We start from the raw sequence: 24385 nt of genomic DNA, 5'->3' as shown, positions 1-24385 counted from the left end.
ATATATTTAAAGTTTAAAGTTGCTGATGCAGATCTCTTTCAGGAATTTGGTTTAAGAGTGTCTTGTGAGTACTGGTTTTCTCCAACTCAGCATTAAGGACTGAGGATTTAGCTCAGTGGGGCATGGCAGGTTTAGTATTCCCTTATGTTGTTGGTTTTTGTGTGAGAGATGCATTGGATGTAGTTTATGTAAAAGTGTGATTAAAGCAGTAATGATCTGATAAGAAATGTTTAAATTATGAAATTATGAGGAATTTACATCATTTAAATATCCTTTTTTAGGCAAGTTGGACAAATGCAAATAAAAAGCAACGTGAAAAGCTCCTTGAGCTGATATGTCGTCTTGCAGAAGATAATAAAGGTGGTGTGATGGTACATAAAGTATTGAACCTTCTTTGGAATCTGGCCCGTAGTGATGATGTTCCTGTAGACATCATGGATGTAGCTCTCAGTGCCCACATAAAAATACTAGATTATAGACATTCTCAGGTATGCAATTGGTTCTTTCCTCAGTCATTTTGGGGGGGGGGCTCACTATAGGAGCTTAGTTGCAGAATATTTCCATTTTCATCCATCTCTCTTGTTTTTAAAATAATCTTTAAGAATTGGCATTTTTAAGCAAATTTTTATGTATTATCCAATAAGCATTCTACTTCAGAGAAAGATTTATATAGGCAAAACTGTTTATTGAAGTGGTATTGTAGTTAGACATTTGACACTGAGATCTTAAATAAGGCTGGTAGTGATTTTGGAAGTATAAGAGTAGATTAAATTAACTTCAAATAGTGGCTGCCCTAGAGCAAATAAGGAATTTATTTACCTAGGAGCAAATAGGGAGTCACTCAGGTTAGGGCCAGATTCAAGAGTGTCCTTGCCCCAGCCTCTAACAGTGGTGGTATATTTAAAAATGAGAGGGCCGGGGATTTAGATTTAGCTCAGTGGTTCTCCCTCCTGCCTCACAAGCGAAGGAACCTGAGTTCAATCCCCAGTACCAAAAAAAAATGAGAAAGATTTGGGATTTGATGGGGAGGTTGTTTTATTTTTTTATTACAGGGATCAAACTTAAGATCTTAAGACCACGTTTGCCAGGCACATGCAGCACCACTAAGCTACATCCCCAGCCTCACCATTTGTGTTTTTAGCTCCTCTTTTACTTGAACTCAACTTTAATCCAGTCTAGCAAGGTCAACTTAACACTTTTGAGTTGTAAAAAAATCGGATGACAGTGTTACAGTTCTTTCTCATTGCTCATTAAATTTTGTTCATCTTACTTGATTATGAGTGAGGTTTTTATTAATAGAGAAGTGTAAGGAAACAAAGCAGTACATTGGTTTTAAGTGTTAATGTACACCTACTAGTTATTCACATAATTGCTTTATACTTTCTATGTTGCTATATTAGTGGATCCTAGATTTCACTACATTTATAGACTTGCCTTTTTCCGCTTCAGCCTTCTTTGGTGGTTGTGGTTCTATCCAAAGTGCTTTGAAGAACCATAGCAAAATTAATGTTGTTGTAAAGCAAATATTTTATAGTACTTGAAATAATCCTTACAAAATGGCCTTTTCTATTTCAATAAATGTGCCTACACTTGGGAAATATTTATATCTGAAATACAATCTGAAACCATGGAACATTGAGTTTGCAATAGTGTTTCGTATTTCAGAGTATTTCAAAATAAGAATGTGCTTAAAGCATTTTGTTTGAATATTACACCATAAATTTTGTTAGGCTGAGTTTAAACGCTTGACTGCGTTGTAATTCCCAAAAGATTTTGAAGTTAGAGTTGCAGTATATTAAGACTGATCCATTTAAAGCATAAATGTTTGTATGTGTGTATAAGGATCAAGATACACAAAAGATCCAGTGGATAGACCACTTTGTAGAAGAACTTCAATCAAATGACAAGTGGGTAATTCCTGCACTGAAACAAATAAGAGAAATCTGTAGTTTGTTTGGTGAAGCACCTCAAAATTTGAGGTAAGGTACAGATAATTTTATTACATTAAAAATACCTATATAAACTCACTTTGAAGAGAGAAAACTGTTCCTTTTATAATCCAGATTAAGTAACATGTACAGTACATCTAACATCAAATAAGCAGTTAAGTATCTAAATCAAAATGATTGCCTTCTGGTTCTTAACTTTGAGCAGTTATAATCAGACATTAGAATGGTTTCTGCTTTTATATCACATTTCAATTGAGTTGTCCCTTTCTTGTTTTCTGACTTTCGCCCAGTGTTCACCACAGTTCCATATGGTTGCATTTTACACAGTAGTTTATAATCTTATTTTCTGGCGTAGGTTAATCAGCTGTATTGTCAACATTAATTTTAAATGTTAGTTAGTTAGTTTTCTCTTGTTGCTAAGACAAAATGCCCAACACCCAGAGTTAAAGGGGGAAAGGTTTATTTAGCTCACAGTTTGTAGGAGTTTCAGTTTATAATTGGCTCACTCCAAGGCAGGGTGGCACATGGCAGAGTGGCAACAGTTCATGGCAGACTGAAGACTGAGATGCCAAACCAGTCTGTATTGGTTTAGTAATCACATACCCTTAATCTCAGCATCACACACTCTAGATTTGAGAACCTAGATAAAGCCACCTGTGACCACAGAAGGATTTGAGGGACATCTAGACCCAAACCGTAACAAATACCATGCTAAGAAGATTCCAAAGTGAAATAATGTTTAAGTTGAATTTTTATTGTATTTTTCCTAATGCTAGAAAAAGTTGCATGAAATTAGAAAATTTCATGAAGATAAACACAAGAAAGCACAGTAGTGTTTACTTATGAATGACGTATTTTGATGTTTGACCCACCTTTTTTGTTTCATTCAAACCTTTCATCAGTTTGTAGTTGGATCCAGTAGTATATATACTCTTTCAAAGTTGGTTGCTTCACCAGTGAATTAATAAACTAGAAAAATCAGTTGGTTTGATTGAAAAATCTCAAAATAAGGAAATAGCAACAGGTATCTTTTAATAGCCACAGAAAAATAGTGGCAATGGATCAAACCCAGGACATATTAAGCATATTAGGCAAACTATGTACCACTGAATTGTTTTGTAGTACCTAGTTAATGTATTTGATGAGGAATATTGATGGATCATTTTTATGTAAAATAAAAACACTGAGATACTGCTTCGAGTCATATATTACTCTGTTTGTATTGTTTTATTATTAAAGAAAGGATATTGACCACTAGCATTTTATCTCTGTAAACTCAGTGAAGAATAGTAGCTTTTATTTGCTTAATTATACTGTTAAATTCTCATTTTAGTCAAACTCCGCGAAGTCCCCACATACTTTATCGCCGTGATTTAATCAACCACCTTCAGCACAATCATGCCTTAGTTGCTTTGGTAGCAGAAAACCTTGCAATTTATATGGATAGCATGAGATTATATGTTAGAGGTATGTATGATAAGCTAAATTAACTTTGGGACTTAAGATAGACTTTCCCTGTTTTTGTTTGTTTTGATGTTAATTTTAAATAATTCTTTTTTAAAAAAAGCATGTAGTGAGTTGCTTTTATAAATTACAGGATTGTTCTCTTGCTATCTAATGGAGATTGGCTTCAGTATCCCCTGCAGATATCAAAATACTAAGTATTGAAGTTCCTTACAGAAGGATATAATATTAAACATGTTGGGGTAAATCCTTTAGTTGAGTCCTGCCTTCCTGAATGGAACATCTTTACACTAGACAATATTTTTGCAAGAATAGGTACTTTGGGCTTTTTGTAGTGCTTGTGATTGAACCCAGCACCTTTATACTGAGCTACATCCATGACCATTTTTTTTTTCTTTTTACCTTGCAACAAGGCCTTGGAAAATTGCTCATTTGCCAGGCTGGGCTTGAGCTTGGTTCTACCTTATTTAGTTTCTCATCAACAAATTCTGAGTCTTTTTCTCTTTAGTATTTGATGTTAATAAAGTACATCTAAAGCATTTTGTAATTCTGTTTTTAAAAAGATTTTCAGCTTGTCCCAGGCCAATTCCCAACACATATTCATAATTATAATAAGAGGAAAGATGTTTACAAATGCTGTTTTCTTACTAACCATTCATAGCCTAGTGATTGAGATAATTGTATAACTTCATAAAATTCAACAGCATATTCTATCACCTGAATTTTTCTACAGATAAATAATTCTATGTTTAAATGCCGATACATTTTCTCTAAAATTTCATTATAACAATATATTGAAAACAACCGTAAACTGTTCTTATAGATTGCTTCAGTGTAGAAGAATGGAGGGGGAGGTTATACTAAAAGTTATTTTTGATCACTCATTTGGCAAATTGTATTTTTCTTTTGACTGTAAAGTTTTTTAGGGGAAATTAAATATATATCGATCCTACTATAATGTGTTCTCTTATTAATAAAATGATTACTGGCAAGGATTTAGCTCATTGGTTTCACCTCCTGCTGCACAAGTGTAAGGACCCAAGTTCGATCCCGGGCACCCCACAAAAAATAAAATGATTATTGACTTTCTGATTTCTTTGAGCCAAAGGTAGCAGTAATGTAGACAATCGTGTATAATTCATAGTTTTTGTTAATTTGCAGATCATAAAGACTATGACCCACAATCTCTGAGAATTGGAAGTAGATATAGTCATATTCAAGAAGTCCAAGAACGACTTAACTTCCTTAGGTTTGTTTAAACAATTAATGCTGTTTTCTCTAAGACACAAATGAGGAATGCAGTTGGTCAAGTGTTAAATGGACATTTACCCTACTATGGAATGTTTCCCCACACGAGAAGCATTCCCAGAAGTTCATATAGCATTGCCCTATGTAGTCATTATTAAATATTTTTAAATTATTGATTAAGCTTTAGCTTTCTATTTTGGAATTTTGAAATAAATAATGTGTTTATTCATGAGGTGGGGAGGTTGAACCCAGTGGAACTTGACTACTGAGTTACATTCCCAACCCCTTTTATTTTTGAAACAGTCTCATGCAGGACTTGAATTTATGATCCTCCTGCATTAGCTTCCCAAAGTAGGGGGGATTAGAGAAATACATATATATATTTTTATACTTTGAAATTGAAGACACAAATGCCCAACTAAAGAACCATATTTGTGTTAATGCTTTCATTAATACAAACTGAAAAGATAATGTATGTGTAACTTCACATAGATAAGGAAAAAAAAATGTCCTTTAAGTGAACATAAATATAATACGAGCTGAATCTGCTCAGTACTTTTATATTTTAATGTAATGACATGTATTTGTATGTATTATTTAAATAATGAAAGAGTTCTTAGAGATGCAGTTACCATACCTTAAGCAAAACATATTTGAGCTATAAGCATGCTAAGAAAAAATGCCCTATCACTATTGTGTAAAATCTATTGCATTTATTTTCATACGTATTCTGGGGAGTTTTTCTTTTGGGGAGTGGTATGCCAGGGATCGAACTCAGGAACTTGCACTTGTGAGTCAACTGCATTGTCACTGAGCTAAATCACCAGCCCAAGAGTTTTCTTTTTATAAACGAAGGTTTTGATAACATTTCTACTTAAGAAAAATTCTTAAGTTTCCTGACATATATTTATGTATATAAATTTCCTGACATATTTAAAATACATTTTGTTTAACAGCATGGAAAAACAGTAGCCTGCCATGTTAAAAATATCTCTCAAAGTGATCCATTGTTTTGGATGCATGTGTATTATGCCACTTAGGTATGCTTCTTAGAAATATGGATTAGAATTAATCAGTTCTCTTAGTAAAATTTAGAATCCAGGATCTTTGCCTTGAGCTTCATTCCAGTATCCCAGCCATTTCTTTTTCCCCCTTTGGTACTGGGCATCGAACTCAAGACCGCTTGCAAGGCAGGCACAGTACCACTGTGCTAAATCTCCAGCTCTACCAGGCATTTTTCTTTTTTCTTTTAAGACAGAGCCTCGCTAAGTCACTGAATTGTGCATACTGAGGTCAAGCTTATTATCCTTCTGCCTCAGCATCACAGATTGTTGAGATTACAGGTTTGCACCACCACTCCTGGCTATATCACATAATACTGATAAATATAATAATAATTACTGACATAAAAATAATGGATAATTTTGTTATTTCTGAAAGTTTTTTGTGTCCTCTCTGGTTTTCCAAGATCTCTTTCTAAGCAGTTAGCTAAAGCAATTATCTTGTTTCAGAAACTGAATTTTTTCAAAATAGGGCATAAATTTTTTTTTTTTTTTTTTTTTTTTTTTTTTTGGGTACTGGGGATCGAACTTGGGTCCTTGCATTTGCAAGGCAGGCAACAGAACTGGGCTAAATCCCCGGCCCATAAATGTTTATCTTGATCCCATCACCTGGCAAAGTTGCTGGCACATTTGGTTATCTAGTCTAGTACATACTTCTTAGTTAAATGAATTAGTTTAGTTGTCATAATTTCAAGTGGGTGGTTAAGAGATAAAGTTCCATAGAAGGAATATGTTTTATGATGTAATTAATGTGAAAATATTTTACGAATATCAAATGACATACTTTTGAGGATAAAATTATGTTTCCTTTAATTACTGGTTTATGTTTTTCCAAGATTTTTATTGAAGGATGGTGAACTGTGCCTCTGTGCTCCCCAGGCGAAACAAATATGGAAGTGTTTAGCAGAGAATGCAGTTTATCTTAGTGATCGTGAAGCTTGTTTTAAGTGGTACTCCAAGCTAATGGGGGACGGATCAGATTTAGATCCTGATATTATTAAGGACTTTTTTGAAAGTAATGTCCTTCAACTTGATCCTCCCCTGTTGACTGAAAATGGAATAAAGTGTTTTGAAAGATTCTTCAAAGCAGTTAATTGTAAAGAACAGAAGTTAATACCAAAAAGAAGAGCCTATATGATGGATGATTTACAATTGATAGGATTAGACTACCTTTGGAGGGTAAGTAAAAAGTTGGAATTTTTGTTTACATGTATTACATGAGATGTAGTTTGTGAAAAAAAATTACCAAATCATAATTTTCTTCAGTGTGTTTACACAGTTTTGATCTTGTCCTAGAAATCAAAGGGTGTATTAATTGCTTATCTTAACCTTCTTGTTATGTTTCTTGTATTTATTAGTGATATTCTGTCTTCCTCCCTCCTTTTCTTTATTGTCTGGCACTGAAGTTCCTATTATGCTCCCTTCTGATCTGCTATAGAGGTGCAGTGACACTTACTTACATATCTTTTACTAACTGTGTTTCACTTTCTTATGAAAGTTACTTCCTACTATCCACGTATAAGAGAGATCTGGGGTTTATAATATTGTTACTGTCATAATGAATGACATGATTAAAAAACATTTATAAAATAATTTATTGACAGTGTTTAAATTGCAATATATTTACACATTTGAAGAGTAAATGTTTCCTATCTAAAACTAGAGTTTTTTTCATTTGGATAGTTTAAATCTTGCCTTTTTAATTATAACTATTGTAGGGCCAGGGATTTAGCTCAGTGGTTCTGCCTGCCCTGCAAGCACAAGGACCTGAGTTCAATCCTCAGTAACAACAACAACAGCAAAAAATATATATATACATACATACATATATATATATATATGTATGTATACATGTATACATGTATACATGTATACATATATACACACACACATATATGTAACTATTGTAGCTTATATTACTTTTTGGATGCATTTTAGTTTTGTGTTTTGCAGGTAAACTTTACAGAGACTAAGATATTATGGTCATCCATTAAACCTAATAGTTTTAAAAATTATTTAATCATACTTACAAATTAATCATTTTAATCATATTTACAAATTATTTGTAAATAGTAGTTTTTAAAAATAGTAGAAAGCTCTAAAAAAAGAAATCTTGTGTTCTTGTCTTAGTTTCCCATTCCTTTTCTTTTTCTATTGTAAAATTCTTACAAGGTCATCCCTGAAAATTTTTTGAAGTCCAAGGTTTATAAACACAGTTAAATAAAAATGATATTAGGTAATTGATAAAAGACTTGAAGAAATTTCTGCAGGTAGTGAGACAGTGTTTTTTGTTAGAAAGAATTTTTTTTAACATTATTCTTTGTTTGTTTTAGTACTGGCAGTTGAACACAGGGCCTTCGCTCTGAGATACATCCTGACCATTTTATAAATTTGTTATTCTAAGATAAGGTACCTTTAAATTGCCCAGGTGAAACTTGTCACATTGCTTTTTTTTTTTTCCTTTTTCTTTTTTGGTACAGGGGATTGAATTCGGGACCTTGCACTTGCAAGGCAGGCAGTGGCACCATTAAGCTAAATCCCTGGCCCCAATAGTATTGATTTATTCTTAATTTCATTTTTCTGGGTTTTGTTTTTGTTTTTGTTTTGGTAACGGGGATCAAACTCAGGAACTTGTCCTTTGCGAGGTAGGCAGCAGAACCACTGAGCTTAATCCCCAGCCTGGAACTTAAACTTGGAATCCTCCTGCTTCCTTCTCTCTCACTGCTAGGATTATAAACAGGTACCACCAGGCCCAGCTCTTAACTTTTGTAGCTTGTTTGAATTACCCTTTTAAAACATCATAGATTGACTATTGAATTATTTATTTCACTACATTTAGACATCTATCCCCAAATTATTGGAGATTGTTTTAAAAAGTAATTGATATGATTTGAATTTAAGTGCAAAATTAGAATATACTGAGAATATTAATATTATAATCTTTTTTGAAATTAGGTTGTTATTCAGAGTAATGATGATGTAGCCTGCAGAGCTATAGATCTTCTTAAAGAAATATACACAAATCTTGGCCCCAGGTTGCAGACCAGTCAGGTAAGGCTTGAAGTAAACAAACACCTCTGGTTCTAATAGAGTAAGATAGAATTATCTAAAATCAATTTTTAAAAATCTAACCAGGGCTGGGGATGTAGCTCAGCGGTTCTGCCACGTGCCTTGCAAGCTCAAGGGCCCAAGTTTGATCCCTAGTAACCCCCAGCCTCCCAAAAAAACCTAACCAGATATATTTCTTAAGTATTTAATCCACATATGTCCCTTACATAGTCCCAACTAAAAGAATATTGTTATGTGATTGGAATTTTTCTTAGGTGAATTATTCTTTGGTGATTGGAATTGCTTTGAATGTAATTGCTAATTCTTATATGTTGTCATGTTCAAAACTTTGATTTCCTTGGTTGGATACTTAGTCCAGAGATTGATTCATTTTTTTTAATGTATTGGCTTATTTAATTTTATTAATTTTAATTAATACTAATTTTTATTAGGTAGTATTTTACTACTGGTTAAATATGATTTAGTTGAGAGTTGTCTTTAAAATTTTACTGCCTTAATAACCCCAATTAATGTAAACATTATATGCTATAACATGAGCTAAGGCAAAAAATATCAAGTATGAGAAAAAGAAGAACTGGTCAGGGAGGAGAGAAGAGCAAGGAAGGGGATTAACAAGCTATATTGTATATATGTAACCACTCCCAAAATGATTGTAAACTGCACAAATGGCAAACAAGAGTTAAAAAAAACAAATTTACTGCCTTTGATTGAATTGATGTCATTTGATTTTAAAATTTGAACAAGGAAATTTAAGTCATTTTTGTTTTGTTTTGTTTTGTTTTGTTTTGGTACCAGAGATCAAACTCGGGTCTTTGCACTTGCAGGGCAGCCTATGGAACCACTGAGCTAAATCACCGGCCCCTGAATAAGGAAATTTAAATAAGCAATTTGACCTGTCTTTATTTGGCCTATATTTGCAGGTGGTTATTCATAAAGACTTCATTCAGTCTTGCTTTAATCGATTGAGAGCCTCATATGATTCACTATGTATTTTGGATGGTGACGAAGACAGTATTAATTCTACAAGACAAGAAACCATACACATGGTTCGAGTGTTAACTGTCTTACGGGAGTACATAAATCAATGTGATAATGATTTTCACCAGGAAAGAATAATTCTGCCTATGTCAAGGTTTGCAAGAAATTGATCTAATGTTAATTTCCAGTTATGTAATACTTTTGGAGTCAGATAAGAGATATTCAACTTGTACTTGCAGGCTAAAACTTTCTTCCTAGTTTACAAAATCTTAGTAAATTGAATTTCTATTAAAAGAGTCATAATACTGTTTTAAAGATCCTGAAAACAAAGTGAGTTAACTATCATCCTGATGCTTAATTTAAAAAATAATAATTTCCAGCTTTATTTTCTTGGTATTTAGCTGAATAGATTGTGCTTTTTGTTTGTCTCCCAGAGCATTTCGTGGCAAGCATGTGTCTCTTACAGTTCAATTTCCAAGCCAGGGCAGACAAGTTGATGACATGGACATACTGTCTCATACAAATGATACAGTTGGTTCAGTACGACGATGTATTCTCAATCGAATTAAAGCCAATGTAGCTGATACAAAAATTGAACTCTTTGTGGGTGGTGAACTGTTAGATTCTGAAGATGACAGAAAGCTAATTGGACAAGTAAATTTAAAGGATAAATCAGTAAGTACATATAATTTGCAAATATTCCCTCACTAAATATGTAGGTAATTTTGTATTATTTAATAAATATTTATTGAGCATGTTAACTGTTATGTCCCTGTGTCTGATAGTATTTGGATATTAAATAAGATAGGTGTCACATAACTTACTAGTGGAAGAAGTAAACTGCAAGCTGTTCTCTGTAGCTTAAGGTTCCACATGTATGGATTCAACCAAACATGGGTAAAACTATTTATGAAAAAAATTTCATTTGTACTGACCAGAACATGTACAGACTTTTTGGAGCTATTCCTTAAAAATGTCACACTGCTTTTACCTAGTACTGTATTAGAAACTATATGGTATATAATATTTAAAATACAGGAAGATATAAAGTTTAAGAAAATGATGTATGTTGTATGAACCAGTTTAAATAAGAGTCCTGAGTGTCCTTGGTGTCCACAAGGGTCTTGGAACCAATCTAGAGAATAATGATGTATTATACTACATGATTATGTCGGATAGTATTTTCCAGTGTTTTTCTAAAAACAAAGAATGAGAGATTAACTCTTTGATAGTTCTAGTTTCTTTTTTTTTGGTACCGGGGATCGAACTCAGGACCTTGCTTTTGCAAAGCAGGTGGCAGCAGCACCACTGAGCTAAATTCTCAGCCCTCTAGTTTCTTTCATTTGTAAAAGTATTTTATTTTTATCACTAAATGTATTTCCATTTTCAGTTAATTACAGCTAAGCTTACACAGATCAAATCCAACATGCATTCAAGTCCTGATAACTCTTCAACTGGGTCCTCTAGAAACCACCGAAATCGCTATAGTGATGATAATCCTGAAGTGGAAAGTTGTTTGCCTGGGGTGGTGAGTAATGATTGTATGGAAAAGATCATACTATCTTTGAAAATAGGAAGAAATGCATAAAATGTTTTTGATTCTGAGAAACTTAAGTTTTCACTAGTGAGTTGAAAGTTCAGCTAACTATACGCTTAACTATTAACTCCTGAGAGGATTTCTTAATTGTTAGAAATAGTAATAGAAATATTATAATTTATTAAGTATAGTCCATCTCTAGAAACTACTGCTATATTATCGTCTTTTTGTAGAAATATTTTAAAGAAAAGTGTGATCTTTTGAATTTCTCAGATTGCTATATATCTTATCCAAAGAAACAATTTGCCTTTCTTAACCTTTATTTACATCCTCTTGAAAATTGTTCCATCTGTAATTATACAAGCCACTTGGATTAGTATATCTCCTAAGAGAACAAGATGCTTTGTAAATAAATATCTGAATACCATCTCAAACTAGTTTAGAAAACAATACACACTCACAAGGAAATTTCTAAAAGTAGCTTACAAATATGAATAAATGATATTTTTATTTTGCATCATGAGGAATTGGTGTATTTATAAAATGAAGGCACATCAGTTCAAGAAGTACAAATACTATATCCAGATGTAATTTTTCAGTAGAAAACTTATTTTGGACACAGTGAATAGATGAGTTTTTATACCTAAAAACCTTTTCTGGGTACAATTTACAGATAAATATTTTGTGCATTTTATATTCTAGATAATGTCACTGCATTCCAAATACATCTCTTTCCTTTGGGAAGTTGCCGACTTAGGTAGTAGCCTGAATATGCCATCCCTTAGAGATGCAGCAAGAGTACTTATGAAACTTATGCCACCAGGTAAGGAAATAATTGTCCATCCATTCATACCCCAACTCCAGGTTAATAATGCTGACAAATACGTAATGGACCAAAAGTAACATTTAAAAAAAATTGTTTCCAAATCAGATATACTTTGTGAGGTAGACCCCACTACTGATCATGTGTCTTCTACACCATTACTTCTAAAAAATTTAGGAGCTTACAAGTTTTTATAAAATACTTTCAGCAGGAGCTGGGGATTTAGCTTGGTGGTTCCACCACCTGCCTTCCAAGTGCAAGGATCCGAGTTCGATCCCTAGTAGTGTGTGTGTGTCCCCCCCCCCGCCAAAATACTTTTACCGAACTAATACATAATTCAGACAATGTCTTCTTTAGCCATCTTCATCCTTCACTACTATTTCAAAGAAAAGTCACTTTTCAACTTTAATTTTACTCCATACATCACTTTTATCTCCAAGCAATATAATATTATTTTTGTGCCAAGTTCATCTATTATATATTTAGTTCCTTTTCTTTAGATAAAATACTTCAAGAATACCTAGGAAGAATTTACATAACAACAAACTTTTTAATTTGTCAGTGTACACAAATTGATGATGTGAGATATTTAAGGAATTATACTTGAATTTAGTAAATTTTAAAGCTGTTCAGTTTTTTTAGAAAGAAAATATTTGCAATAGATACTTTCTCCTTTACTCCTGATCTTTTGTTATTGATACTTTTTATTTCACATATATTATAGAATATACAAATCTTTTTTAATCTCTTTATACTCTTTTTTGCTTGCTTGCTTTCCTTTTCTGTTCTTCGTTACTGGCTTATTATTCTAGAAAGATCACTTTGCTTACAGTAATGCTTCACCTTGCCTTTTACTGAGGTTGTCATATAGTTTGTTGACTTACTAATAAATAAAGTGTTTTCAGAATTTCTGCTTGGTTCTTTTTTACCACCTCATCTATTTACTAAGGTGATGTTACGTAGCCTGCCTTGTCTTCTTCAGTTTGTTCAGCTGTTTATTTTTATCTGTGTTGAGCTTCTTTGATCATTTTAATAATTGATTGGTTCAGCTGCTTATTTATTTGTGTTTGATCTTTTAACTTTTTTGTTTAATTCTTCCTGGAATTGCATCTGTAGGATCAACCTTTGGAATGTTAAGAATTTTTGGAGGCATCTTATTGCCTTGTTTTCTGATGATTTTTGTATTTTTTTGTGTTGCTGTTCATAGATAGTTAGAATGGGACTCTTTGCCGCTATTGTAGAGATTTGTTCAGTAAGTAGCTTTCATGTGTGATGTGCCTGTGGCCTTGGGTATGACTCATCCTGAAGGTACCACTCAAACTGTTCAACATCCTAAGTTCAATTTCTACCTCTGCATTAGGAGTGAAAAACTACTTAATATCAATAACAGAACCAACTGTAGCATCAGGTGAGGGTCTCAGAAGCTAGAGAAGACCTTTGGTTCTTGCCCTTACTTCAGTGAAGAATGAAAAAGTGGGATGAGGCTGGCTCAAGGCTGAAAGGTTCTGGCAGAAAACAGAAAAGTCAGGTTTGGCTGGGAATGAGGAAGTTAGAAATGAAAGTAATGTGAACAGATGACAGTTGAGTTTATATCTCAACTGCAGGGAAAGTTGTCAGCATCTTTCAAGGCAGGGAAATGTGAAAAGTTTCTCAGCACGGACTCTGCCAGCTCATACTTATAGGTATAAGCTAGTCCCAAAAGTAGCTTTTACTGATCTGTGTAATCTAGACCAATCAGGGGTCTAAATTTCAATCAGGGGCCTTTGTTTCTGAGGTGAAATAAGGGTTATGAGGTCTACAGGCATACATTAAATGGATCCAAAGGTTTTTAAAAGGCATCTTGCTAAAGTACATATTGCAAAGTAAGCATATGGTCATTTCTATAACCATCAGCCACGTAGGTCATGACATGTTCCTGTCTACATTCTCCTCTAACTGTCCCTACATTTCTTCCTCTGACTCCATCATCCTGCTGCTATAGGATGTGGAATAGGCTGTGACTGCTCTGGCTCCTTCGTTCTGGTTAGAGATGATGTGGGACTTCAGGCAGGTGATAGAATACTGGAGGAGGGACAGTCTTGGTGACTATAGTGAAAGGAAGCTGGTAGCTCCGTGGCAGCTCTCATCTGCATTTTGATAGCATTGATAAAATCTGAAATGAAGTAAGGCAGGTTAAGCACTATAAAAACAAAAGTATCAGGGCCGGGGATTTAGCTCAATGGTTTCAGCTGCACAAGCACAAGGACCCAAATTCAATCTCAGGTACCCAAAACAAAACAAAAAGCAAAAGTATTAGTGGAGGAAGGAGCCAGTCTGAAACAAGTGGCAACCATGACTTAATCAGGTTAGTAGGGAGACAAACATGACTTAATCTAAATTAGTAACCCGTTTGGGAAAGTGACCTCCTTGAAGGGAAACTGAAAAGAGGGGTCAGTAGCCAACACAGACACAAGTGCGAAATCACAGGCTTTCAGCTCAGTTTTCTTCTGTAATACAGAGGCCATGTCTCCTCTACTCCTTAAAGAGGCCCAGCTCCCAAATTTGCCTAAAAGTGTGGTTAGAAACTGCTTGCAGGAGTTAGTGATTAGAGCTTCCTTTTTGTCTATTCTGTATTATCATTATTTCTATATCTTTGGTTATATTTTCCTGCTGAGTGTTTAAGACCAAGCTAAAATGAGGTAAGTATTAATATATATTTCCCTGCTGGGTGTTCAAGAACAAAATAAAGCAAGACCTGCATTAATCAGAATTAACCTTTTGCTGAAAATCAAGGTCAGTTAAGGCTCTCAAGGGGTTACTTGTGGGCCCATATATAAATCCTCTCAATTCTTCTGTCAGTGTCAGCCATCAGAATAACAGTCTTGCTTAACCAAGACTTAATTGGCCTTTTGGAAGCAGGGGAGGGAAGTCTTTTTTTGGTGACCCTCCTTTTTTAGCACACTGTACAGCAGTTGATTTTGTTCTTTAGGTTTACCAATCTCCTTGCTCAGGAGTTTGGGTGACTCACCAAAGTTGTTGGATCTTACAGGAAAGGGCCTCTCTTGTTGACCTTGGAGGGCCAGGGCCAAATATCAGTGTTCTTAGTCTAGTTATTCTTTTAGCTCTGGTCTCAAAATCTCAGTTACTGAACACCCTGAAAGATTAGTTATACGAACATTGTAGTGACACCGGTAGGTTTAATTTCATGATCTTATCTAAATATTAAACACTTTGAACCAGACAACATGATTAAGGAACTGTTACCCTGTTATCAGTCGTGGTCATCTTAGAAACTTGAGTCTCTGTAGGGTGTTGACAACAGTTATTAAGAGATACAGAGAAAACTGGAGATTGGGGGCAGTATACCATTTTGGCCTAACAATTAAGCCATTGTATTAGACATGTTTAAATGTTTAACTTAGTATAGAATAATCTTCAAGTCAATCTTAGCCATCTTTATCTAATTATAAGATATTTGCTGGGGATTTAGCTCACTGGCACTATGCCTGCCAGTAATTATAAGATACTAAATGACATAAAGTAACTTTTACCCAATTTTGTCATTCAATAGAATATCATTCAAGAAGAACACATATGCCCTATACCAAAAAAACCCCAAAAAACACATATGTCCATAAATGTACATCATGAGTCACTGATAATCTGGCCTCTAATTATAAGAGTGACTGTCTAGACCACACAGTGCCTGGACATCTTTTTTTAAACAAGAAATCCTCATTGTTTTATACCGAGAGCTTAAACTTTAATGATAGCCAATGCAAATGTATTTAGATGATTTTAGTCAACAGTCAGCACACTATTCCTGACTGACAAAAACTCAAGTTATTACATAAAAGCTCTTTACTTTATCAGAAACAGTGTACCAACGAGTTATTACATGTAGATAATAGGCATTTTATTTGTACCTTAATTTAAAAAACAAAACAAAACTGTGTGAGAGTTGCTTTGATTTGATGTCACTTGACTCCCAAATGCTATAGTTGTCTTTTTCTCAAATAAGGATATCCTCTAGATATAAACATCTAACCTAGGAGAATTGATACATTTCTGCCATGAAGTCAGTGGATTCTATTCAAGTTTCATCTCATTTCAAGAGTTTTTTTTGTTTTTGGTACCTGGGATCTAACTCAGGACCTTGCATTTCACTTGCAAGGCAGGTGGCAGAACCACTGAGCTAAATCCCTGCCCCCTCGTTTCACGTTTGACTGTTTGCTCCAGTAATATTCTCTAGAGGGTAGTATTAGAGAACATTTTTTTTAAGATTTGGTAGTAAATATTTTAGACATGTGGCTCAAGAGGGAAAGTCAAAGATATTATGTAGGCACTTATTACATCTCACCACTTTTGATGAGCAAAATTTAAACAACAAATATTTGGCGTTTTTTTTCGTACTAAAGATCTGCTGATGAGAAGTAGGCTACTTAGGGAGTTTGAAATAGTTAAATGGGGTTTAAAAAGTGTATTTCTTATTAAGTCAGTTGCAGATATTTCTGTGCTAATGTTCTCATATTCTCATTGTTTGATTTGTATCGTGTACAGTAATTATATTTTAGATCAGTAACTTCAGTTTTTAAGATAGGTGAAAAGTCTTCAATTCTATAGTTAAGTGCATTCTGAAATGACTTGTACTTCCACAGAGGATTGCAAATATAGACATTTGTCCATACTATTACAGAAAATAGTACAAATTAATAATCTTCTTAACTTTATCAACAAAATTTCCATGCTTATAAATACTAATAAATCAAACAATTTCTGTCTTGTAAACTATTTTACTGCAGTGTCTGAAGTGAATCAGTACACTTCTGCATTGTAATTTTTAATTGAATTAATTAAGAAATAGTGTGGAAATCCCCCATCCACAGCTAAAGACTACAAGGAACTGAGCAAAAGAGAAAAAAGAAAATGCTGTGAGACAGTGGGTGACAGGGAAGAGAACTGGTGGGGAGAGCAAGCTAAGCAACAGAGAGACATCTAAGAATCAGAACATAGTTGCTCCCACAATGTCTGCACCAGAAATAGAAAAGAGGCAACCTAATAGTCCAAGAAATTAATTTTAGTAGCTGCTTGAATACATACTAAATTTTGCAAAGCCATCTTTGCTTCTGTAAATGAATAGGATTTGAACTAGGTACAGAACCAAGTTGTTTTGCTCTGAATAAAAAGCCAGTAATGCCAGAAATTGCATTATCAGTTTAATTTGCTGTACATCTGGTGAACATTAACATACCTAAAGCAAATCAAAAGTCATGAGAAAATCACTAGGATAATCCCCAACACCTCAAGATCAGAAGTCTTGATCACACTGTGTCAACAGTAGGCTATGCTAATTTTAATTTAGAAATATGACACTTTCTGGAAAATTCTTCTGAAAAAGATCACCATTTAATGAAACAATAGTTTGATTATGACACCTACTAAGTAAACTTTTACTAAATTCTAAGCACTTCGTAAAATCCATGATACTATGAAAAAAAAATCAGTCTGAAAAGCAAGTAAATTTAAAAAACACTCAATTGAGGATAATAGTTATAAAATAGTGGTTTCTTTATGTTTGAAAAAATTCAAAGCTAAGCATAGTGGCGCACACCTGTAATCCCTGCACTTGGGAGTGGGGGCCAGGAGGATCATCCCAAGTTCAGTGCCAGCATAGGCTACATTGAAGCCTGGCCTGAACATCTCAAAAAACAGCAAGAAAAAAAATAATCATTCTTGGCTCTGAGCTTAAAAAAAAAAAAAAATCAATAAAACTGTACATTGCTAAACATCAGATTACCATGAACAGGACAAGCCAAGATATCTGTATTCCATTTCCAACAAATTTACAGAATTCAAGATTGGTTAAGTGAACAAACTCAGTTAATACTGTTGTGTCAGTGATATTTGACTGATGCAAAATTTTGTACAGATTATCGACTAATGAAAATAATGAAGTGACTAAGACCTTAATTATAAACACCCTTTTAAAATTTTTATTTGTTAGTACATGTTTGCACAGTGAATTACATTCATTGTGAGGAGTTGGTACATGTTACTTACATATCTTGATTCTTTTTACCCTCTCCTTTTCCCTCCTTCATCTCTTGTCCCCCTTCTCATTTGCCAAAGATCTATCTCCCTGTTTCCTATTACATCTTTTATTTTGTTTTTAAATTGATTATACTTTAGATTTCTCATAAAAATAAAACCATTTGATACTTAAATTTGTGTGTCTGATTATTGCACTTTACACTTTCAAGGTGCATTCATTTTCCTAAAATGATTCAAGTTTGTCTTGGTCTTTCCTATGCATCTGTTAATGAACACTTCCATGATTTAGCTATTACATTTCTATAAACATGGCTATACCTACAATATGATGTCTGTAATTCTTTGGGAAATATACCTAGAAGGATACTTAATAGTTCTGTTTTTAGTTTTCTGCGGTTTCTAAGTACTGATTTCCATCCTGGTTGTACTAGTACTGTACATTCCAGCTAACAACATCTTTGTAAATAGGGAAGGGTAGAAGGAGTGAAGGAAGGGCAGGGGAATGGGGAAAAAATAACCAAGATAAGTCATGTAAAGGTACAAGATCCTAATGATGAATGTAACTATTGCATACCTAAAATGTACCAATAAACTTAGGTTTATTCTTCTGCATGGAGATAGCCAGTTTTCTTGACAGCATTTGCTAAAGAGGCTGTTTTTGCTCCACTCTTACTTTGTCATTTTGTAAAAGAACAGATAGCTAAATCTGCATAGGGTTATTTCTGCATCCTCTACTTTGTTTCATCCTTCCACAAGTTTCTTTTCGTTGTTTCTGCATCCTCTGTTCTGCTTTGTTCCTCACCATTTTTGTGTACATTGTTGTAGCTTTGGGATAGTACTTGAAATCCACCTGTGCTTTTTTTTTTTTACAACTGAAACTTGAACTAAGAACCTTGTGCTTGCGAGGCAGACAGCAGAATCACTGAGCCAGATCCCTGGCTCTGCTCTTGTTGCCCAGGATTTCTTTGCTGTTCTGATTTCTTCTCAGTCCATATACATTTTAGATTTTTCTCCCATTCTGTGAAGAATCATGTTGCATTTTGACTGGGATTACATTAAATCTATGTATCGTTTTTGGTACTGTAGCTATTTTGACCATATTCACTCATTCAGTTACAGAGGATGTGTTTCCATTTTCTAATGACCTTTTTGGTCTCTGTTGTAAAAAATATTGTAAGTTTTCATTATAGGGTTCTTTTATGACCCATTTAGATTAATTTCTAAGTAATTAATTTTCTTGATGCTGTTATGAATAGTACTGTTTTCCTAATTTCTTTCTCAGAGTTCATTGGTGTATGGGAAAACTGTTGATTTTGTGACTGGCTTCATTGCTGAATTTGTTTATTCTAAGAGTGTTTTTGTGGAATTGTTTGTCTTCTATGTAGAGGATCCTGTCACCTGCAAAGAGTGATAATTTGAGCTTGTTCTTTCCTAAGTGTATCCCTTTTATTTCTTTGTTTTGCTTGGCTAATATTTTGAGTACTATATTCATCAGGAGTGGTAGTAGTGGACATTCTTGTTAATGTCCTCTATACATGTTTTCTTCAGGACTTTTTATCCTGAATGGATGCTGGATTTTGTGAAAAGCTTTTTCTGTGTCTGTTTAGATGATTGTTGATTTTTGTCCATATCTCTGTTTATATGGTATATTATTTTCTTGACTTGCATTATGTTTGACAATTCTTGCATTCCTAGGATGAAGTCTACCCTGTGACAGTGTATGATCTTTTGGATAATTTGTTCCATTATTTGCTATTATCTTGAGGATTTTCTTTCTTTTTTTTTTTTTTTTTTTTTTGGTGCTGGGGATCAAACTCAGGACCTTGTGCTTGCAACACAGGCGGTGGCATCACTGAGCTAAATCCCTAGCCCATCTGGAGGATTTTTACACCTGTGTTCATTACACATTGTCTGGCAGTTCTCTTTCTTCTTTGCATCCTTTCCGGTTTTAGAGTCAAGTTAATGCTAACTTCCAGAAATGAGTTTGGAAGCATTTCTTCCCATGAAAGAGTTTGATTGAGATCATGATTATGATTATCATGTCCTCCTTGAAGGTCTTGTAGAATTTGGCAGTGAATTCATCAAACCTGGGCATTTCTTAGTAGGTTTTTATCACTATATTATTATTACTCCCTCAATTTCATTACCTGTTATTGGGTTGTTCATCCTAGTTATGACTTGATTCATTTTAAGTAATTCATGTTTGTCTAGGAATCTGTCAGTTTCTTTGTGATTCTCTAGTGCAATTTTTTTAATAGTACTTACTAATGATCTGGCTTCAGTAGTATCCTTTGTGATTTTTTTTTTCCCTATTCCATTGATGCATTTTTCTTCTGTGAAGTTTAACTAGAGGTTTTATGTCCTTCGTTTATTCTTTCAGATAACCATCTCTTGAATTCATTCATTCTTTGTATTTTTTTTTTAGTCTCAATTCTGTTAATTTCTGCAGTGATCTTTATGATTTACCTCCCTGTAGTAGGTTTGGCTTTGAACTATTCTTGTTTTTCTAGAGTTTTGAAGTACATCATTGTGGTATTTATTTGAGGTCACTTCATTTTCCTACTGTGACCTTTTACAGCAAAAAATATTCCTCTTGGGGCTCCATCAGTAGGTTTCAGAATACTGTACTAGCATTGTTGCTTGATTTAGAATTGTTTAATTTCTTTCTTAGAGTCTTTCATAATTCATTGAGTCAGGAGAATATTAATATTAAACTGTAAAATTATAAACACTGTTTACAAGTTTAATTTTTCTACTTGAGTTTTTGCATTCCGCGTTTGGTATTACCATTATTGGTTATAATATATTTTAACAAATTCTATTCAGGGTATACTGTATTAGTCTTTTACTCCGCTTGTTTATAAATGTTGTCATCAGAAATTGTTCCACTCAAGACTCTTCATAGAGGCCAATTATTTTGAGTTAGTGTAATTTCTAAGCAGCATCATTAATACCAGCTACAGCTCATCTTGGTTCAAGGAAAATTAGAAGATCATTTGCTTGCATTGGGGTAATTTATAAATACAGTATAAATTACCTGTTTTAGCCATTTGTGAGTGTAAATTTTAGTATCATTAATTACATACACAGTGTTGGCCAACTACGATTACCCAGTTTCCACTTTCAAGTTTGAATGAGCTACTTACTCAAGTCTTAATTTCTTTTTATGTGTCAGGATATGGGCTCCAAGCATTTATTACTTTAGATATGTTTTTTCTCCCACCCTTAGAATAAGAAGTCAGCACACACTTAGGAGAGCACACTCAAACCTGTAATTCTAAAATCCAATTTCACAAGCTTTGTTTTCTTCATTTTTCTCATTGAAATTTCTTTTCTCTAGCAGTGAGGAATCTGGCTTCCTATCATCTTTTTAAAATACTTACTTATCTAATTACTTCTGTAATTGCCAATCCTTCATCTTCTTTATAAACCTTTACCCTGCATAGATACTCTCCTCTTCATTTAGATAAGGCTTATCCTTGCAACGCTAAGCTGTCTTTCCCCATGAAATGTAAGCAGAACATTTATTGCAGATAGCTTAGCCAAATATATCAGCCCTGATGTGTGTTAATTATTCAAGGAAAAAAGTAGAAAAATTACTGACTTATTAGCATTGAGATAAAAGCAGATGAATGAAAGAATTCTAAAGACTAATGACTACTACTTAAATGAATGTAGGTGTGATACCTGTTGTGGGCCAAGAATATTGTTAGGTCTTTCCTTTTAATTTCCTTAAGATAGAGCAGAAAAGGCTTTTTCTAGCTTCCTTTGAATATCATACCTCTGCTATTTTGGATCATTTTGCCTAAGAGAAATCCCATGTAAACATTTACCTTATACAGTAGTCTCAGGTACACTGTTTGCCAAATGAATATGAATTAAATGGTGTAAAAATGTGTTCATACAAGACTGGCTAATTTAATTCTCCAATACAGTTATGGGCTATTTGATAGTTTTCTTCTGTTCTCTGCATTATTTTTTATGTCTGTTAAGCTATTTTTTTCTGTTGTAACACTGACAGCTTTTGACATTGTAATTTTAATTTTAAAATCACAAAGAATAATAAAAAGAATTCCATATACCTCCCCAAATTCACTAATTAACATTGTTTCATTATGCTGTCTTATTCTTTTGTTTGTTTGTTTGTTTGGTACAGGGGATTGAACCTGGGTCCTTGTGCTTTCGCAGCAGGAGGCGAAACCACTGAGCTAAATCTCCGGCCCTGTCTTATTCTTTCTCTATATAATTATTCTAACATTTAGAGAATGTTGTAGGTATCTGTATCTTTTGGCTTATACCTTTTTATCTTAAGTGTCTAACAAGAGCTTCCTAAGAATATAATAAACTTAGAAATTGTTTTTTCCACCTTTAACATTTTTGAAATATAAAGAGTTCATGTTTTGAACGTTATTGAAATTGGGTTCAATTTGGCTTTTGTATTTTGTAGTAGAGCAATCATGTATATTTGTATATTATGAAAAATGTTAAAATTTACTATTTCAGCCATATTTTCATTATATAAGTAGAATTTATTGAAAAAAGCTCCTTAATTTTTTTAAAGTGCGCTATTCCTAATAGGGAGTAACTTGCCTAGACTGCATGAGCCCACAGAGTTGATTCCCACTACGGCAAAATATTTTGAGAAATATACATTTAAGTTTGTTTTGCTTTTACATATGCAGTACATGTATGTAATACAAGTTAATGCATTTTTTATTCCCAGCCTTCCCCTCCCCTGTCTTTCCAAATCTTGATCCCATTCCCATCTGAAAAAGATAGTGTATATTTTATTTTGCTTTTTATTTATAATTTTGGTATCTCAGATAAGAGTAATGTAATATTTAATAGTATGTCTGATTTATTACACTTAACATTATAGCTTCAAGGTGCATCCATTTCCTACAAACAACTGAAGGTTTTTATGGCAGAGTAGTACTCTATTGTGTGTAAATACGACATTTTCTTTATTCATTTGTCTGTTGATAGACCACTCCCAAGATTTAGCTATTTTGACTTGTGCTGCTATGAATGTGGATACGCATGTATCCACGCGATAATATGATCTCTTTACTCTGAGGGGAAGATACCTAGAAGGGGGAATATCTATGTCAAATGGAATTTCAGTTTGAGATTTTTGGAAAGTCTCCATATGGAGTTCCATTATGGTTGTACTAGTTTACATTCCTACCAACAGTGTAGAAGGGTATCTTTTTCCCAGCCGACTGGCCCCTAATTGGCCATGCTTCATGATGGCCATTGTTTCTAGAGTAACCTGGAATCTCAGTGTTTTTAATTTGCATCTCTCTTCTGTCCAGTAATGTTGAGCATTTCTTCATTTATTTGTTGCCCACCTGTTCATCTGCAGAGTATCTGTTTGTTTCACTTGTCCATTTTTCAGTTGGGTCTTTTATGGGGGTGCCTAGTTACATTGACTTCTTTACATATTCTAGAGATTAGTCCTCTGAGGGATAGCTGGCAAAAGGTTGTCTTTCATTCTGTTGGTTATTTCTTCTGCCATGCAGCTTTTTTATTTGATATGATCCCATCTGTTGATTCTCAGTACTATTTGGTGCACAACGGGGCCTCTGTTCAAAAAGTCCTTGCCTATGTCTATGACTTGAGCAGTTTTACCTGTTTTATCTTCAGGCTAAGTATGTGGGATTTAACACTTAGTTGTTTGATCCGTTTTGATTGTAGCCTAGTACATTGTGAGAGATATGGGACTAGATTAGATTCTGTCTTCTGTACATGAATAGCCAGTTTTCCCAAAAAAGAAAAGAGACTCTCGGGCCGGGGATTTAGCTCAGTGGTTCCACTGCCTGCCTCACGAGCGCAGGGTCCCAAGTTCGATCCCCAGTACCAAAAAAACAAAAATGAGAAACAAAGGGCCAGGGGTTTAGCTCAGTGGTTTCACTGCCTGCTGCGCAAGCAAGCTCAAGGACACGAGTTCAATCCCCAGTGCCAAAAAAAGAAAAAAGAAAAGAGGGTATCTTTCCTCCAGTGCATTTTTTTCAGTCCCTTTGTTAAAGATCAGATGGTTGATCGCCGTCTGCTACAGAAGCACAAGGACCCAAGTTCAATCCCCAGCACCAGAAAACAAAAAAAAACAGATCAGCTGTTTGAATGTGCTTGGAGTTATTTCTGCATCATCTGTTCTTTCCATTGGTGTTCATGTCTGTTTTGGTGCCTATACCATGCTGTTTTTATTGCTGTGGTTTTGTAATAA

General features: G+C 34.1%; 1 protein-coding gene across 16 annotated transcripts in view; it reads left to right on the top strand.

Annotated features, from left to right (window-relative positions):
- LOC147828444 (ubiquitin carboxyl-terminal hydrolase 9X-like) overlaps positions 1-24385 on the top strand; it is a 154082-nt gene that overhangs the window by 59435 nt on the left and 70262 nt on the right. For 15 of the 16 annotated variants that reach the window (XM_087209920.1, XM_087209930.1, XM_087209929.1 and 12 more), the window contains 10 exons: positions 282-488; positions 1843-1979; positions 3283-3416; positions 4575-4662; positions 6559-6901; positions 8678-8773; positions 9712-9923; positions 10204-10444; positions 11160-11297; positions 12009-12129. In XM_087209920.1, coding sequence (XP_087066046.1) covers positions 282-488; positions 1843-1979; positions 3283-3416; positions 4575-4662; positions 6559-6901; positions 8678-8773; positions 9712-9923; positions 10204-10444; positions 11160-11297; positions 12009-12129 — 1717 coding nt within the window. The remainder of the gene's footprint in view (positions 1-281; positions 489-1842; positions 1980-3282; positions 3417-4574; positions 4663-6558; positions 6902-8677; positions 8774-9711; positions 9924-10203; positions 10445-11159; positions 11298-12008; positions 12130-24385) is intronic. The other variant, XM_087209927.1, reaches the window with a different exon arrangement.

The sequence above is a fragment of the Heterocephalus glaber genome, unplaced genomic scaffold (assembly GCF_053883595.1).
Source record: "Heterocephalus glaber isolate CG9 unplaced genomic scaffold, H.glaber_assembly_v1.0 deba00001072, whole genome shotgun sequence".
In the NCBI taxonomy this organism is placed as follows: domain Eukaryota; kingdom Metazoa; phylum Chordata; class Mammalia; order Rodentia; family Bathyergidae; genus Heterocephalus; species Heterocephalus glaber.
The sequence above is the reverse complement of the archived record's forward strand: the minus strand, read 5'-3'. Positions and strand labels throughout refer to the sequence as shown.